General features: G+C 50.9%; 2 protein-coding genes across 2 annotated transcripts; both read right to left on the minus strand.

The window, feature by feature from the left end:
- Window positions 1-257: 257 nt before the first annotated feature.
- On the minus strand, window positions 258-965 carry QC762_0107980 (uncharacterized protein; the record flags this gene model as incomplete). Its single annotated transcript, XM_062884280.1, has 2 exons — window positions 258-302; window positions 657-965. Coding segments are annotated over 2 exons (354 nt in total), but the record flags the coding sequence as incomplete, so codon positions are not given.
- Window positions 966-4,879: 3,914 nt separating this feature from the next.
- Window positions 4,880-7,726, minus strand: QC762_705620 (uncharacterized protein; the record flags this gene model as incomplete). Its single annotated transcript, XM_062893415.1, has 4 exons — window positions 7,067-7,726; window positions 5,565-6,917; window positions 5,057-5,508; window positions 4,880-4,921 (listed from the first exon to the last, which is right to left on the minus strand). Exons 2-4 carry the CDS (start codon window positions 5,638-5,640, stop codon window positions 4,880-4,882), a joined length of 570 nt encoding a protein of 189 aa, XP_062739214.1. The 5' UTR covers window positions 5,641-6,917; window positions 7,067-7,726.
- Between the last annotated feature and the right edge of the window lie 8,233 nt (window positions 7,727-15,959).

Consider the following 15,959-nt stretch of genomic DNA (forward strand, 5'->3'; position numbering starts at 1 on the left):
GAGAAGAGAACTAGAGAAGGAAAAAACGAGTGCGGAGGGAGGACGAGAGTCGTTGCGGTCCAGGACCCTGCATGACATGCTGTTGCCGGCCCCGTCAAGACAATGTTGGGATATGCGAGATGCACGACTGGCTGGCTGGCTCAGTAGCGGGATTGGCAGTGGCAGTGGAAGGCGACAGTCTGACTCTTTTTCGATTGCGTGGTAACAGGTGTGGATTAGGTAGATAGATGATATGATTTTCAACATACAGAACGAGATTAGGACGACGAGTAGAAAGCAGCACGAGGCCGATGGCTCACGGCCTTGCTGTGGCGGCAATATGAGGTTGGCCTTGGTGCATCAAGTTAACTGTTAGCATCTCGAACATATGCCAATGAGCTGTTGTAACTGGCTGGATGCCTCCAAAGCTGCCCGACAGCCGACAATGGCTTTCGGTTGACAGCGCGCGTGTGTGGTGGGGCAGCAAAGGCAGCTGACGGGGTTGGCTGTGGCTTTTGCCACTGCGGCGGGTCGGAGTCGAGATCACGGACGACACAAGTGCGACGGGACTTGAACGACACTGGACCACCACCAGGACACCACCACCCCAACATTCATGAGTGGACGGCCTCCTGTTGTGCTGTTGATGGGGAGGGAGACCAAAGGAGAGAACTGACCTCTTTCTTTTCGTTGAGCCTTCTCGTAGAGAAGAATCCCTCTCCGAATCGCTCCCCGGGTGACGGGAATCCTGAGATATTGTTGTAGGTGCCCTGGAACGTACTTGTTGCTTCCCAGAACGGTTGCAGCTTCCTCAGGTGGCCTTGCGATGGCTGCTGCCGGCGATGGGCGGATGGATGGAATGCGGGGCCGATCTCAGCCGAACCAGTCCACGGGACTATGGTGGGAAGGTCGGGAGGAGGAGGGCAGGGTTGGAGGGGGGAGGAGAGAGGAATTGGGACGAAGAAAAGACAAACGAGCGTGGTACGTCAGACGAGCTGTGGTGTCTCTCCGATGTGTCTGTTGATTGTTGTTGTTTTTCTTTGGAAAAAGAGAGTCGAGCTCTGGAACAGAGAACCGGCGGAGGGGCTCTGACCACTATTAGTTCGAATTGATCGAGGGTGCCAAAAGAGACTACTTGGTGGTACTTGCCTACCTTCCAGATCCCGGGGGTGTCTGGATATCAACACCCTGTACTACATCACATACCGTACCTGTTGCACTCCAGTAGGTACCTACGGTACGGGGGTGGAGAAGGAGGTGGGGTGCTACGGTGCAGTCCAGACCAGACCCGCAAGGACGTTGCACAAGCCTGTCAACCAACCATGTGCATTTTCTGGAATGCCTCATCAGAGACAGGTTTCTACCCTCACTTCTATCCATACCAAACTGTACATAGTGTCTCTCTCTACCCTCTTCAGAATGCGAATGTGAGCTCACTGCCCAATTCAGCATTTCTACCAGACACCAACCTACCCCTCACACACACACACACACACACACACACACACACACACAAAACACACATCCCACCACTCATCACCCGTACCCTGCATTGCTTCCGTCCCGTGCTGTCTGGGACCGACGTGCAGAGATTCCCACACCAAGGCGCAAAAAAAGGACACCAGAAACGAGGAGCATCATGGGAGGCCCTGGCAAGCGCTGGGACCGCTAGGACGCGGGGTTCCTTCTTCTACCGGCACCTGGGACCACCACGGCCTGATGTGCTCCCGGGTTTCTGCCTGAGAGACGGACGGCACTTGCGGGAGAGCGTCAATCGTGAGACGTGCGTTGACTGGGGCCCATGGGGGTGTCGACTGCCGTCTTGTCCTGATCATGAGACCACCGAAGCAATGTCGGTCAGTGGCACCTATTGCCGTCAACGGCATGCCGACGAGATGCAGCAACACAGCGAGCGGCGGCCACAAACCGGGCAGCTGGACTCGGGATGCCCTCGATGGAAGATCATCGTGTATGGTGTGGGGGGAAGAGAAGCAGACCGACAGTCTGGATGGAAGCAAGCATACTGCTCCGCTCCCCGATAGGTCCGGGTGTCTCGATCCCATGGGATTATCAGCCACCAAGGTTGTGCATGTCCCTCACCGCTTTGTTGATGGAGAGAGAGACGGACGGACAGAGAGAGAAATGGTGACGGCAGACAGGCTGCATGCAGCAGTCCCCATCTCCACGAGAAAAGCATCGAGACGGAGACGCGGGGCAAGCTGTCGCGCTAAAGCAGCTTGCAAGTGGTGGCAGGAAGCAGGACAGCCACTGATTGCGATTTCTGGCTGCTGCTTAGTGCTAGTCTTGCATGCGACCTTGGGACTTGAGCTGCACCGCCTATTCTGCGACAACCTGATACCTGATACTCGGTATTATACATGGTGCTAAACCCAAGTAGCGCCGCGCTTGACGGTTCTACTCGAGTTTTTCGCTTTGGGGGTGTGAATATGACCAAAGATATCTGCCCGGTTTTGGTCTTGTAGAAGGAGGCCCCGGAAGCTCTCCGGCTCGCTGCCACCGACTGGCCATGCTCCCTGTGTAATATTGTGGGCATCGGAGCGAAGGGGGGTGAGATGTGACATTTCATATTTCGAGACAAGACTCGAGCTAGTCAATATCTATCATCAACTTCCCCATTCATCACTCAAGAGAGAGAAAAGAAAAAAAAAGAGGGAGAGTTGACCTTTTCTCCCGGTGGAACGGTGGTAAGGTGAGCCGACGGGACAAGGCTGCCAGGCGAGCACTTGGCGACGTCCGCCAGTAGCAACGGCTTCACCTCGGATAGCTTGGACTGCAGAACTCTTCTGCTGTCTGTCTTCTTCGTTGCCTGGGTGCTTGTTGACAGCGGTCCTGAGCAATTTAATAATCCCGTGACCGGAGCTACACCGCGGCCCCAGCCCATGGTCGCATCTACCCATCATCCCAAACCGTTTGGACCGCATAGGCTTGTTCCCGGCTCGGGGGTACGGGCCCTTTTCCTGCGGCAGCATATCGTCATTCCTAGTTTCCGCTTCATTTGGCAGGTTGTATGGGACACCTTCTTCCGGACCTTTTCATCCTTTCCAATCTCTCTTCTATTTTTCTCCTTCACACATCCGGGCCGGTCCCGACATATTCTTCCACTTACAACCTGAAGAGGTAGCCGAGAAAGAAGAGCCCCACCCTGACAGCAACACAAGAAACACCCGAACAACAGTTCATCATCATCAACAAACAACAGCTCAGCAAAAACCAAAAAAATTTGCCAACCCAAGCACTTGCTGATACCTAGTCCAGCTGGGCTTCTCTGCCCCCCATCCAGGATGGACGCCTGATGATGGAGTACCCCCATTTAATGTCGCGTCATCGAAAGAAAAACCCACCACCCACCATCACCATCTGTACAGTACCTAAACTAAACCACCCCCTGTTGGCATTTAGCCCGGCCGGTCCTCTTGAAAAGAAGCTTTCCAAAGAAGCAACGAATTCCTACTCGCCAGCTCCCAGCCCAGTCAGCCCCAGATTTGGAAGTAATGCTGCCCTGCGATGCCACGACACAACAATCTCTCGCGACCAAATTTTTCCCCCTCTGAGGCTTCACCGACTTCCTTACCCAGACATGAATGGTAATGCATGATAATGCAGGAGGCTAACACAGTCGGTCAAGATGTGGAGTAATCCACACTTCCTACCTGGTCGATTTAGTTTTTTCTCCTTCTTTTTTCCTTTGGTGACTAGCATGGAAGCTTCACTTTCTTCCACCTCGCCGATCATTCATTCGGGCAATGCTCCCGGCTGTTGGGAAGACTAAAAAAAAAAAAAAAAAAAAAAAGCTGAAGCACGCGATATCCGAGGACGGGCATGGGTACACTAGGGGAGGGTAGGACAGGGGAAGGGGGTGTAAGGGGGTATCGGTAAGGGTAGGGTAATGTAATAAAGAGGACGAAGAGGACAAGGCGGCGATGCCCTTCATTGTGTCATGCCATGATCCGTCATCTCATCCTTTCGATCGAACTTTCGGCACCTCTCTCTTTGGACCGTGATGACTGATGATGGGGCTGTTGGTCTCTGGTCTGGTCCGGTCGATGCGTTGTTGCGTGCATATAATCCCAACCGATAATCCGTACAGCAAGTAAAAGGAAGGATAAAAACGTGTCATACCTACATATAAATAACACACTATGGGGTAAGTTGGTACGTACGCCATCCAGCACAGCAGCAACCAGGGCTGGGTATATTCCGGGTATTGTCTGTCCTCGTGGCCGGACGGCCTCATGGGGATTTTTTCATGGATTCGTTGATTGATTCCTGTTGTTACCGTTGTTGTTGATGACATGGGTGACCTGTGAACTGTGTGCTTCCGCAATACACAGCGCAGTGCCCCCACTCACCACGAGGAAATTGACACACATGGCTTGTTGCTCCTGTTGCTACCACTATGTGTACCCGGCCCTGTGGTGCGGTTTTCCGCCTTTACCCGAAAAGAATACAAGCCAGCATGCTTTCTTTTTTCAGCCCAAGAGAAACGGCTCCATAACTTTGATGTTGTATCTCACAAGTCGATCTTTCTGAGATAATGCAAATGGTAAGGTAGGGCTCGAGATCGTCCACCCGAGTCATTTCGGGGGCCATCTTTTCTCGGGCCTTGCCGCGCTTCCCTTTTGGCTTCCGCTTGTTCCCTTGTTCCCTTGCCTCCCCCTCCGCTTTTTTTTGTATCAGATGCAGTTGGCTGTATGGCATGTATGTCGGGGAGTTGGGTAGAGATACATCACCCTTGTTTCTTCTCGGTCTGGTCTGGTATGGTTGTGTGTGTGCCTATGTAGGTTCGGCTGGCTTTGACCGGTTCGCTTGAAGGTAAGGTGTGCCGCACCCGAATACTCCATTGAATGTATACACATAGCCCCCCGCTCTTGACCTTGTGTTACCCTCGGCATATGGCATACCCAACCCGCGAGCGACAAAGCTTGGCGGTTGTTGTTAATTTGTTAGTATCACTACGTCGAGATATGCAGATTATCATGCAGACTGCCCGGCCGTCAGCGGGATGCGTCCTGCAGCTAAGAGCAAGAGACCCTTGTTCGTGAAAAGTCTGTCTGACCTCCTTCGCTTTGAGAGCTTGGGTTGAGATAATTGAGACGTGATCACGACGGGTGGGTGGAATGAGTGAAATCGAGGAAAGATTGGGGCGGTTATGTCCGATGAGCGGCAATGTGAGAGGAAGAAGGAGGCGGACGATGGTCCGTGGTTGGTGGCGTAAATGTAATTGTATGTGCAAATGCCGGTGGATGGTTAACTTGGGGCGGTGTGGCTCGATGAGACCTGATGGGATGGACACAAACTGCTGTGTAAGTCTGTTGTCCAATGCTGAATTGTAGATCTGGGGTAACAGGGCTGCTAGGCTTCTGGAATCTGGGCAACTGGGAGAGATCCCCCGCATCTTGGGAGTTGTTCCAGACCGGTGAAGCTCTGGGTGACATTGGTCGCGGCTGGTGAATAATGCTTGTTTCGGCTGGGCTTTGGGAAAAGGGTAGGATGTTGGACATTCTCTATCTGGAGGAATTGTCAGTGTTGGGATTGGGTTCGGTATTTCGTCTGTAGTGGCTGACAAGTTCGGGTCCAATGTGCCAAGATTGCGAGAGCATGAGGTGAGGTATTTCTCATGTGGTACAAGAATGTAGGCATCTATGCCTTGTTACAACGGACGAGGGGTTCGGGTGAGCGGTCTGATATAATGCCAGTATACACTTGTGTACGCTCTGCCTCGCGTGTATCAAGTGGTTTCACGGCTGGTGTCGGTACTAAGTTGATCTTATTTGGTAAAACTGCAAAGGAGGATATGGGAGTTCCGCAGCTGGCTGTAAGAGTAGTCAGCATTTGACAGCCGAGTGGTAACGGTCACACTCCAAACAGAAATGAGAAGAAAGGGCTGCAGTTAGACTTTGGGCAAGAAAATAGACCTAAGCATTGCTTCCTCAAGACCACACTGTCAGATCAAGTCGAATTCTTGTTGTCCGGATCAACCCCAGCGCCTCGGTGTAGCTGATAGGTTTTGGGAAGTCTCGCTTTTCGTTGGGAGCTTTCTTCGGTCGGTATGCAGTTCGATGGCAATTCTGCGCCCGGGCGCGTGAAAGTTGCGGCCGATGAGGTGGGTCCGGAAGAGGCTAACAGAGACCGGAGGCGGACCGGTGCACTGACCACCAATGCTGGCATAGTCAACTCATGACTTTGAGGTTGGCTCCCTGTACGGTTGAGTACATCTCGAGGGTCCACCGGACGTGTTTGAGCTCGGTTGAGGGTCGATGGATGGTGTTTTCCGAGGTGTGTCGGTGTCTTCAACCTCGTACGTTCCATGGTCATTAAACACTCAACTGACAATGACGCAAGATACCTGCTACATTGGCCATGAGGCAGGTGCGTTCCATTATGTGAAGAAGGAAGCATCGAGGATTGGGTAACCTGGCAAGAGCAATGTGGCATTTCAGGCCCGAGATTTCTAAGATGAAATCCTGTTTGGACATTCTCGAGTCACCAAACCTCCCAAATCTCTTATTCACGAACAAAGCGCCGGGGACAGCCAACATTTAATACGCATCGTCTCATCCTTTCCCATCCCTTTCCAGCCAATAACCGACACAGAGGTGTACTTGGCGCCTATCACGCCGATCTACATGTCTTCAGTGGCTCAAGTACGTGTTCGTGCTAGTCACCTGGTTCTCAGCGATGCCAAACGAGTGGCATGAATGACACTGTGCGTGATGCAGCATCACCACCGTTGCCACCACCGCGCACGATATCCGGCCAACCGACGATGATGCCGACATCAGGAGGCCGAGGAAAGGAGCAAGACATTAACGGGCATACACACCCTTCACCAACTCGCGGTGTTGATCCATGCCAGAGGTCAGCTAGCAGTGGCAATCTCTATGCACCCAACATACAAAGTAGACTAGGCTGGCTTTCTTCTACCGTCATAAAATCAGCATTCTATCTCGAATAGAGCCCCTCGAATAATGAAGCTCGGCCTGTGGCCCACGATCCATCGGAAGAGAAACCGTCAACCACGATCGGAACCAGTATACAACACCAAGCCCCGGGAAGCATCACATACCATTCCGAACAACTAATGACGACTTCAACGTCATTCATCTTTCCTGTCTGCTGCTTTCCACGTCCACACCCCCCAACATGAATTCCACCAATCTCTCGGTTGTTAACACCCTCAACTTCCAAATCGGGCCGCCCGCATACATCACTCTCATGCAGCCCAGGCTTCCCTCCCTCTCGACTCCTCGCCGTTCTATTCCCCTACTGGACGAAGAACCATTCGAGAATTAGATTGCCGGCAGCACCACACACTCATACTTCACCAAGACGGGCTGGCCGCCAGTGGATGGTTGGAGGTGCTTGCCTGCCGCTGCCGCTAATAGGGTGTGGCATGCAGCACGCCAGTTCGCAGCAGCAGCGGCTACAACACATGTGCATATGATGCGTGGAGTCGAGGTGGTAGTGGTGGTTCGTATGAAAGGGTAGGTAGGTTTGCTTAGCCCAGGACTTGTCTTTACTTGGGCTATACGATCGAGATGGTATAATCGAACCACCATCCAATGCCGGCAACCTGGTGGGTGGGTATATTGGCAGATTGATTGCGTGGGTGTGTCAGATGGATGGGATGGCAGGTGGGTACGCGTTGTGAAACCTATATTGCGCGGATGGCCGTTGATAGCTGCTGTTGCTAACCGACGGTGATGAGCCCGGAAGCTGGGGATGGATCGTTCTTCACCCACCTTCTAGGCCGTTCGCCCCATACTTGCTTCTCGGCCTCACTGGCCACACTCAACTACATCTACCACGCAGCCACCCTTTCTACAAGACTTGTATTGAACGCCACCAACTAGACAAGTTACGGGTACCAAGATACGGGTACAGGATGCGGGTAGCGTAGGGCCTTGCCCACGCACTTCCCACCTCTCTCAACCACACCTCCATCTTCCTCACACCACTGGACTCACGCCCCCCTCCCTCTTCTTCCACCCAAACCCCTCCCTTCTCCGCCGACACTGCAACTGCTCCCGTACCCGGGTCCCATCTCTCATCACATACCACCTCCAGGATCCGATCCGATCCAATACACCCTTTCTCGGCCCCCTCTCGCTCGGCCAGGGCTGGTTACCGACAGGTACACTAACCCCGACACGATAGATCTTGCATGCAAGTTTGCTGCAGGATGCGGGAGGGAATTATGCAAAGTGGATTACACTACCATTGGGGGGCCAGCTAAACAGTGTGTGAGATTTGTGTGTGAGCTGACGTTCACGGTGACGTGCATGAGTTGGAACCCACTCATCCTGACGGACCTAGACCGAACTATATCAGATTTTGATTGTAAGACAGTTCTCTGTGGGCGGGTACCATCGGACCGGGGATTTGAGACGGGGAGATCTAGATCTAGTGTAGATGATGTCTTACGAGTTTGATGATTGAGTTTTCTCGGCGATGAGGGGACGGGGGTTGACATGTGGAGAAAGGAACTACCGTATTCTGGGGGAGTGAGGGGGTTTGTGAGGTGAGGGGAAGGAAGGGGTAGGGGATTCTAGATTGGTGGAGGAGTGGATACCGACAGTTCGATCATCCGCAGGTGAGTGTATGTATGTTGTTTCTAAACTGAGTAGTATTGCGCGGTTAGAGGTGGGGGGTTTGGGGTGGGTGGTTGGTTGTTGGCTTTCTACTATTGTATGTATAGATTCGATCCATCCACTGTGTGGAGTTTATATGTCTGTGATAGAGTGTTGTTTTTCGCTTCAGTTCATCGCTTATTACTGGCACTTGCGAGGTTTTTTTGTGGTGGACTGATTAGTCGGGAGCGAGAAGGGGGGGGATGGCGGGGGGGAGGGAGTATACTGTCAGTCAGCACTTTAATCTGACTTGTCATCTGTGTCTTTTTCGTATTGTCCCCAGTGTTAACTAATGGTGGCTTACAGATATATATAAAGAAACCCAAAAAAAAAAAAAAAACCCGGTGAGATTTTAGAGGGCGGTTGGCATCGGGAATGATACAGACAGACAGACAGACAAGAAGTTTGTGATGGGAGTACCTTACCTTGGAGCAGCTATTCGGGAAGAAAAAAAGGATCTTGTGTGGTCGGAACCCTTGTTTGACAACGAGACAGGATTCCCGAGAATGGAAAAATCGTCCGAACATTCAGCCTAAGCCAAGGAGGGAGGGGTCGGGGTGTTACACGACAGACAGATAGCTAAAAACATCAAAAAACACACAACATCGAGGATTCCCAAGCGGTCACCCAACCTGAGTCCTGGTTCGACTCTCAGTGATTTTGAAAATGAGGGCAGAGCGGACGGGATACGGTATTTTTATTTTTTATTTTTTTATTTTTTTTTTAGCTGGATATGGTCGTATGTGCTATCCAACTCCGGAATTGGGCTCTTTTGCATCCTCCCGTTGATATCGTCAGACAACAGACATGATGAATTCCCGAACAAATCCAACAAGTTTGCTGTCCCATCTCTTTCGCTTATTTTAGGGATGGATGTATGAAGAAGATATTCTCAGGTTATAATTCAACACATCAGTCCTCAAAAGCCACACGAGGGTGAGGAACAATACAAAAAAGAAAAACACAGAAAAAGATCTAACGTATATTATAAGCGAGTCGTACATATAAGCGAGTCGTACAGTCTCCACCACCCTACAACAACTATCCTCAATTGCAACATAACAACACTAGAAACCAACTATAATTACATCAGAAACAGCCGAATCAGACGATTCTACAGCCTCCTGGCAAGTACGTGCATTATGGCCAGGCTTGCCGCATACACCACAGCATTGAACCTTTGTACAAGCACCCCCTACACCACTACCATCCAGCTGCGTTTCTTCCACTGCCTCCCCCACCCACGGCCTTCTGGTCAAGTAGATCGTGTGCATCCTGCACAGTAAGTGATCCTCCAAGCCGCACACGTGTTTTTGGCTCTCCTGCGCTTGCTTAGTGCCTCGTTGGCAAGGTGGTACTGCGCGGCCAAGATGATAAAGGAGGGATGGCCCAACCGAGGGCATTAACTCCCTGGATTACCGTTGCCCATTCGCGGTTACCAGGCTGGGCTAGTTTCGCCTTACTAAGGCCGTCCGAGGTCGTAACTACCATGCCCGCGAAGATAATACCCATCATAAACCCAGTCTCGTCGAAGTTGTAGATATCGTCATCTACAATACCGTACTTAGCCTTAGTGTTCCGTACGAGCGCAAACCACTCGGCAATGACCTTTGGATCCTCGCACTTAGCCCTCTGGTAGTCGTATCTACGCTTAAAACGCGTACGGAGCTGTGGCTGACGTTTGACGAAGTTATGTGCCCAGAACTTTTGCCAACAGGGGGCGCGTCGCGTACGCGTAGCAGTTGGTTGGCCATATCATCTACACTACGCAATCTTGGTGGAAAAGCTCGCGTACATAGCTCAATAATATATCGGACAATAGCTTCCTCTTCCGATTGAGTCATCTTTTCGAATTGGGTGTTATATCGCGTCGTGCAGGCCGGCCGGCGCGTCGGTTAGAAGAGTCATAGCTGGTACGTTGTAGAGCTTAGCTGCAGCTCGGAGGCTTAATTTTTCATTGATTCGAAGAGCCTCAAGGGCTAAGAGTATCCTGGCTTCCTTTGAAGTAGGAGGCATATTGGGTTGTGGAAAAAATTGATGTTAGGTGTAAGGAGGACGCGTCGTGGTGGAGACTGTACGACTCGCTTATATGTACGACTCGCTTATAATATACGTTAGAAGTAAATAAGTTGTTAGAATGGGGTCGCTGAGAGCACTGTAGCTACAGGGGTCTCAGGAGGGTGAAGCAGTTACCCAAGAACTTGGCGAGTGTCGGACTGTGCTGCTGAGTACGACGACGCGGTTGTCGAAGGAAGAAAGTGCAACAGGTATTACCTGCAAATACAGAGAGTAGTGAACTGAGATGTTGTAGTCTCATAAAATACTGTAAATGATCAATCTTATTGACTGTCTTGACTTATTGTTTCTTAAGGAGAGAAAGAAGCAGAAAAAACCATTGCAATTGGAAGAGGGCTCTTTATGAGCACCTGAACTCCCTATCATCCTTATTCAGTAACTTGAATCTATGATCTCATTGATGAGGTGCTCGAGTCGCTCATGATGCTTCTCATATCTCTCATTGTTCGGAGGTCCGGTCAAAAGCTTGTCCGGAGATCCGGTGAGGAGTCCTGGGAGCCGTTGAGAACACTTGTGGGCGAGCCGTTGAGAACAATGTGGGCGGAGAATTCCATAAACAAGTGCTGTAAAATTCCATGAATAAATGCTGCATTTTAACACCCCCTCTGCAGCTGTAATGCGTGGTATGTCAGAACGGCTTGCTCAGGTTCAAAAGTTCTGTGAATTTGGTGAAGAGAGCTGCTGGCAGTGCTTTTGTAAGCCCGTCAGCAGGCATTTGATCGGTGGACAGGTAAGTAATAGCCACTATTCCAGTGGCCACTGCTTCCTTGACTCCATGGAACTTGATGAGTGTGTGCTTCGTTCGGCGGTGGTGTTTGGCATTGTGTGCCGTTTCAATGGCGCCTTCGTTGTCACTCAATAAAGGGGTAGGCTGTTGAATAGGTCTACCAATCTCCTGAAATAATCCCCTGAGCCACATAGCTTCCTTCACTCCCTCTATAAGCGCCGTGAACTCGGCCTCGAGAGTGCTGTAAGAAATGGTAGAAGCCTTCTTAGACTTCCAACCAATAGGTCCTCCAGCAAGAGTGAACAGCCAGCCAAAGGTGGATTTGGCGCTGTTGTTACATCCTGCCCAGTCACTGTCAGTAAACCCAATGGGTACGAGGTCACGGTTCGAACCGTAACCAATCGCTGAATCTACCGTGGAAAGTAGGTAGGAAATGAGTGACTTGGCTGCCTTGAGGTGCGTTGTGGTAGGAGCTTGAAGATGTTGAGAGAGCCATTGAACACTGAAGGCCACGTCAGGTCTTGTTTGCACCATGGCGTACATCGCTGTACCTATCAATTGTTGGTATAGATGTTTCTCAGCTGGCGTTGCAAGGGGTCCAGGGTTGTTGTTGTTTCCTGTGAGGCCTGGACTCAATGGAAGGGTAGTTGGCTTGTTGCTGACATTGAAGTAGCTAGCGGCTTCGCTAATATAAGCCTTTTGGTGAATCCAGAGTCGCCGTTTAGACCTGTTGCGCTCAATTTGAACACCAAGAAAATAGCGAGCTGGGCCGAGATCTTCGATATCGTAATGATTACTCATAGCCTTCTTCAGGGCTTGGAGCTTAGAAGGCTCAGGGCCAGTGATCAAGCAGTCGTCAACGTGGCTGGTGATGAACATGGTGAGCTCTGGGTGGAAATATGTAGCCGTATCAGAAATCAACGGTTTGAGACCCAGGGACCTAACCATGGCAAGAACCTTTTGTTGCCAAAGGTAGGAGGCTTGTTTTTTTTAAGCCGTAGAGGGACTTCTTCAGAAGGATGACTTGGTCCACTGTGGGATCCCAGCCAAATTGCTTCAACAGTGAGATAGCACTTGGAGTGCTGCGAGAAAACTCACGTAGTCCTTCGGGTAGCTCGATGTATATGTCGAAGTCTGTGTCAGAGTTGAGAAAAGCTCCAACAAAGTCCACTTGTTCAATATCCCAGTCAAAGACAGCTGCAATAGCCAAGATAATTCTCCAAGTGGGAGGGCCAGTGGTGGATGCGTAGGTCTGAAGAAAATCGATTCCCATAGCTTGTTGGAATCCACGGGCCACTAGCCGGGCTTTGAACTTCACTGTGATGCCTTGTGGGTTCTTCTTTTCCTTGAAGACCCATCGGCTGGTAATAGGTCTCTTCCTGGCCTGGGAGCGATTGACGAAGTAGAAAGTCTTGGTGGTGAGGAGCTGATGTAATTCAGTGAAAGCTGCCTTTAGCCATTGATCCTTCTGGGAATGCTTTAAAGCTTGTTTGAAGGTGTTGGGTTCTGCAGTCTTGGTCTGAGGTGCTGTGGCTAATACTTCCTGGGTTCTGGAGACCAAGTAAGTGATCATCTCGGTACAGTCCATCTCATCCACAGACTGGAATTCCTTACGTTGGATCTCAGTGGCCTTAGGAAGAGGTATCTCGATGGTCGTGGTAGGCGCTGGAGGTGTTGTAATTCCAGGGTCCGGTGCTGGGGTTGTTGCAATTCCAGGGTCCGGTGCTGGAGTTGTTGCAATTCCAGGGTCCGGTTCCGAGATGGGTGGTTGAACAGGGGAGTCTCCTAGATCTTCGGTGGCATCAACGATTTTCAATGAGTTCACAGGACTCTGTGGCCCTGAAATTTGAGCTTGAGGGTCCTCATAGAGCTTGATAAAACTGGTCTTAATGACCTTATTCAAGCCTAAGTAGACCAAGTAGGTCTGGTGACCAAGGACTGCAAGAAGCTTGCCTTTGACTCCTCTGGGAGCGAGCTTCTCTCCTTGGATTCGATCCTCAGCAGGGACATACACAGTAACTTCAGTTCCAATAACCCTGTAGTCAGCAAGGCTGGGTGTGTGAGCAGGCTGGTCAGGAAGCAATTCATCGTGAAGAAGCTGGTGAGGCGTGAGCTTCTTGGTTGACTGAGCCGTACGGTTGATGATTTCAACCACAGGACCAATGATGTGACCCCAGAGAGTGGGAGGAAGTCCTGATGCAAGTACTGTGGCACGTAATCTGTCCAGAATTACGCGAATAGACCGCTCTGCAAGACCATTTTGATTGGGCGTGCGAGGGCTTGAAGTGCTGAAGCCAATACCTTTCTCAATGAAGTAGGCTTGAAGAGGAGAATTTCCTTGCCTCCGTCGTAGTGGAAGTGGCCTGGATATCGCTGAAATGTATTTTTGAGGTTTTCAATGACTGAACGTACCTCTGAGACAGCATTCTCCTTGAGGTTGAGTGGTTTAACCCATCTGTAGCGAGTCTTCCTATCGACTAGGACGAGAGCGTAGGGAGTCTTTGTCAGTGGAATAGGCTTGATGGAGACAATGTCTCCTTCCAGACGGCTCAGGGCAAAAGGGGGGTCTTGAACGGTCTGTTTGGAAGGCCTTCGGAGGATCTTGGCGGCGTCACAGCTCTTGCAAACCAAGTCTCCAGGTCTCAGCTTCTGAAAGTTCGGCATCCCTTTTGTGATTAAGGAGGTCTTCTTCAAAAGATCCAGACCAATATGGCCTAGACGAACGTGCCAAAGAATTGCTGATTGTATGAGTCCTGCGGAGGGTCCTTTGGAAGGAGGTGCCGGAGGAACAATAGGCGTAGGATCGTTGACCCCCTCTGAAGTATCTGTGTCTTCAGAGTCACTGGAAGCACCGATCAAGTGGGCGTTTACAGCGGCGATAGAAGTGCGGATCTCTGCTGCGAAAGTCGAGTAGTTGTGCCAGTGATTCCTCGCAGGAGACTTCTGTCCTTTAACTCCCAGAAAGAAGCCAGACTTTTGGAAATCCAGTTGAGCAATCAGCTTCCGCTTGCCAGTGAAAATTTTCTGGTTGATGAGCGCCCCTCCAGAGTCGTAGAGGCGCTCTCCACTCACAATATTCAATGGAAATCCAGGAATATAGAGAGTTTTGGTGAGATCAACGGTGGAGAATTTGGGTTTTCCATCGGTAGTTCCAATGTAGAAGTTGATCCTCACGGTCCCTTGCCCTTGTGGCCTGACTGGACCACCACCTGTTGAGATGGTGTTCAGATCCTCAGACTCATAGAATTGTGTGTACAGGTCCCTGTTATTGCAGATATGAACAGTGGAACCGGTATCGAATAGCCAGGACTCTCGCAGAGTTTTGCAAGCGTAATTGAAAGGCTGGCTGGTGGAGTCCTCTGGTTCTTCCGGTATGTTGAAGAAACCAGTCCCCAAGTGAAATCCGATTGGAAAAGCAGCGGGAGTGGGGTCCTTCCGGTTAGAAGACTCTTGTGAAGAGGCCTGCGGATTCTCCTTCTTTGGCTTGTTGCCACCTTTCCCACGTTTCCGATACCTATTACCGGTAGTGGTGGAGGTGCCAGAGGTACCAGTAGGTCCCTGGTCCTTGGACTTATCCTGAGGCGTTTTGCCGTCCTTGGTGGCATTGCGGCGTTGATTTTGCAGCGAAGAGAGTGCTTGGTAGGTCGTGGATGTGCTATCCCCAGTCTCGGCCAGCAGATCTTCCTGGAAGAAATTCAAGCTCAAGTCTCCTCCGGAGGGAGGTCCAAGGAATCGACGATGACGAAGTAGAGCTTTGGAGCGCTCACACCATTGTGGAAAGTTAGATTCCAGGGAATTCAGGTAATGATTAACCTGATCAGTAGACTGAATTGTGACTCCTAGGCTTGAGAGTCTGGCAATGAGAGTGTTGAAGTTGGCGTTGAAGTCAACCACAGACATCGATCTGTCGAATTTCAACGAGTGGTAAGTCTTGTAGAGTTTGTCTCTCAACACTGGCTGCGCTGGAGCATATTGAGCTCTCAAGCGATTGAAGATGACTGCAGGGCAGTCTTCTGATTCAATGGTAGCCAGGGGACCCTGAGCAAGTGTGTTGCGAATGGTTAAAACCAGGTAGGCTTTCTGGGCATCAGAGAGATTGAGACCACTGCTGTAGGATTCTCAAGAAAACCTGTGACCTCAAAATTCTCAGTTGAATGGAGAGGGCCTGGATCCATTGGCGATAGTTGTCTGGACCCGTGAGCTTTTGCTTCTCATTAAGCTGAAGGCTTTGTTTGACGAGGTCATTCGATGAGAAATTGACAGTTGCTGGAGTGGGTGATGTTGTGGCTGATGGTGTTGACCCACCACCGGAGACTGTGGAGGAACTGGAGGGTGTTGAAAAAGCCGCCAGTAACTTGTTGATTTGGACGTTCTGGGCTTGGATTGCAGCCTGGAATTCTTCAGTGATATTCTGAAGCCGTTGATTGAGTTGTGATTCGAGCCGTGCCGCAAGCTGTTCGGACTGGGCATTGGAAACGGCTTGGGAGTCTGTGGGAGTTTGGTCTGCCATACCGGAGTCCATACCC

The sequence above is a fragment of the Podospora pseudocomata genome, chromosome 7, assembly GCF_035222375.1.
Source record: "Podospora pseudocomata strain CBS 415.72m chromosome 7, whole genome shotgun sequence".
Taxonomy (NCBI): domain Eukaryota; kingdom Fungi; phylum Ascomycota; class Sordariomycetes; order Sordariales; family Podosporaceae; genus Podospora; species Podospora pseudocomata.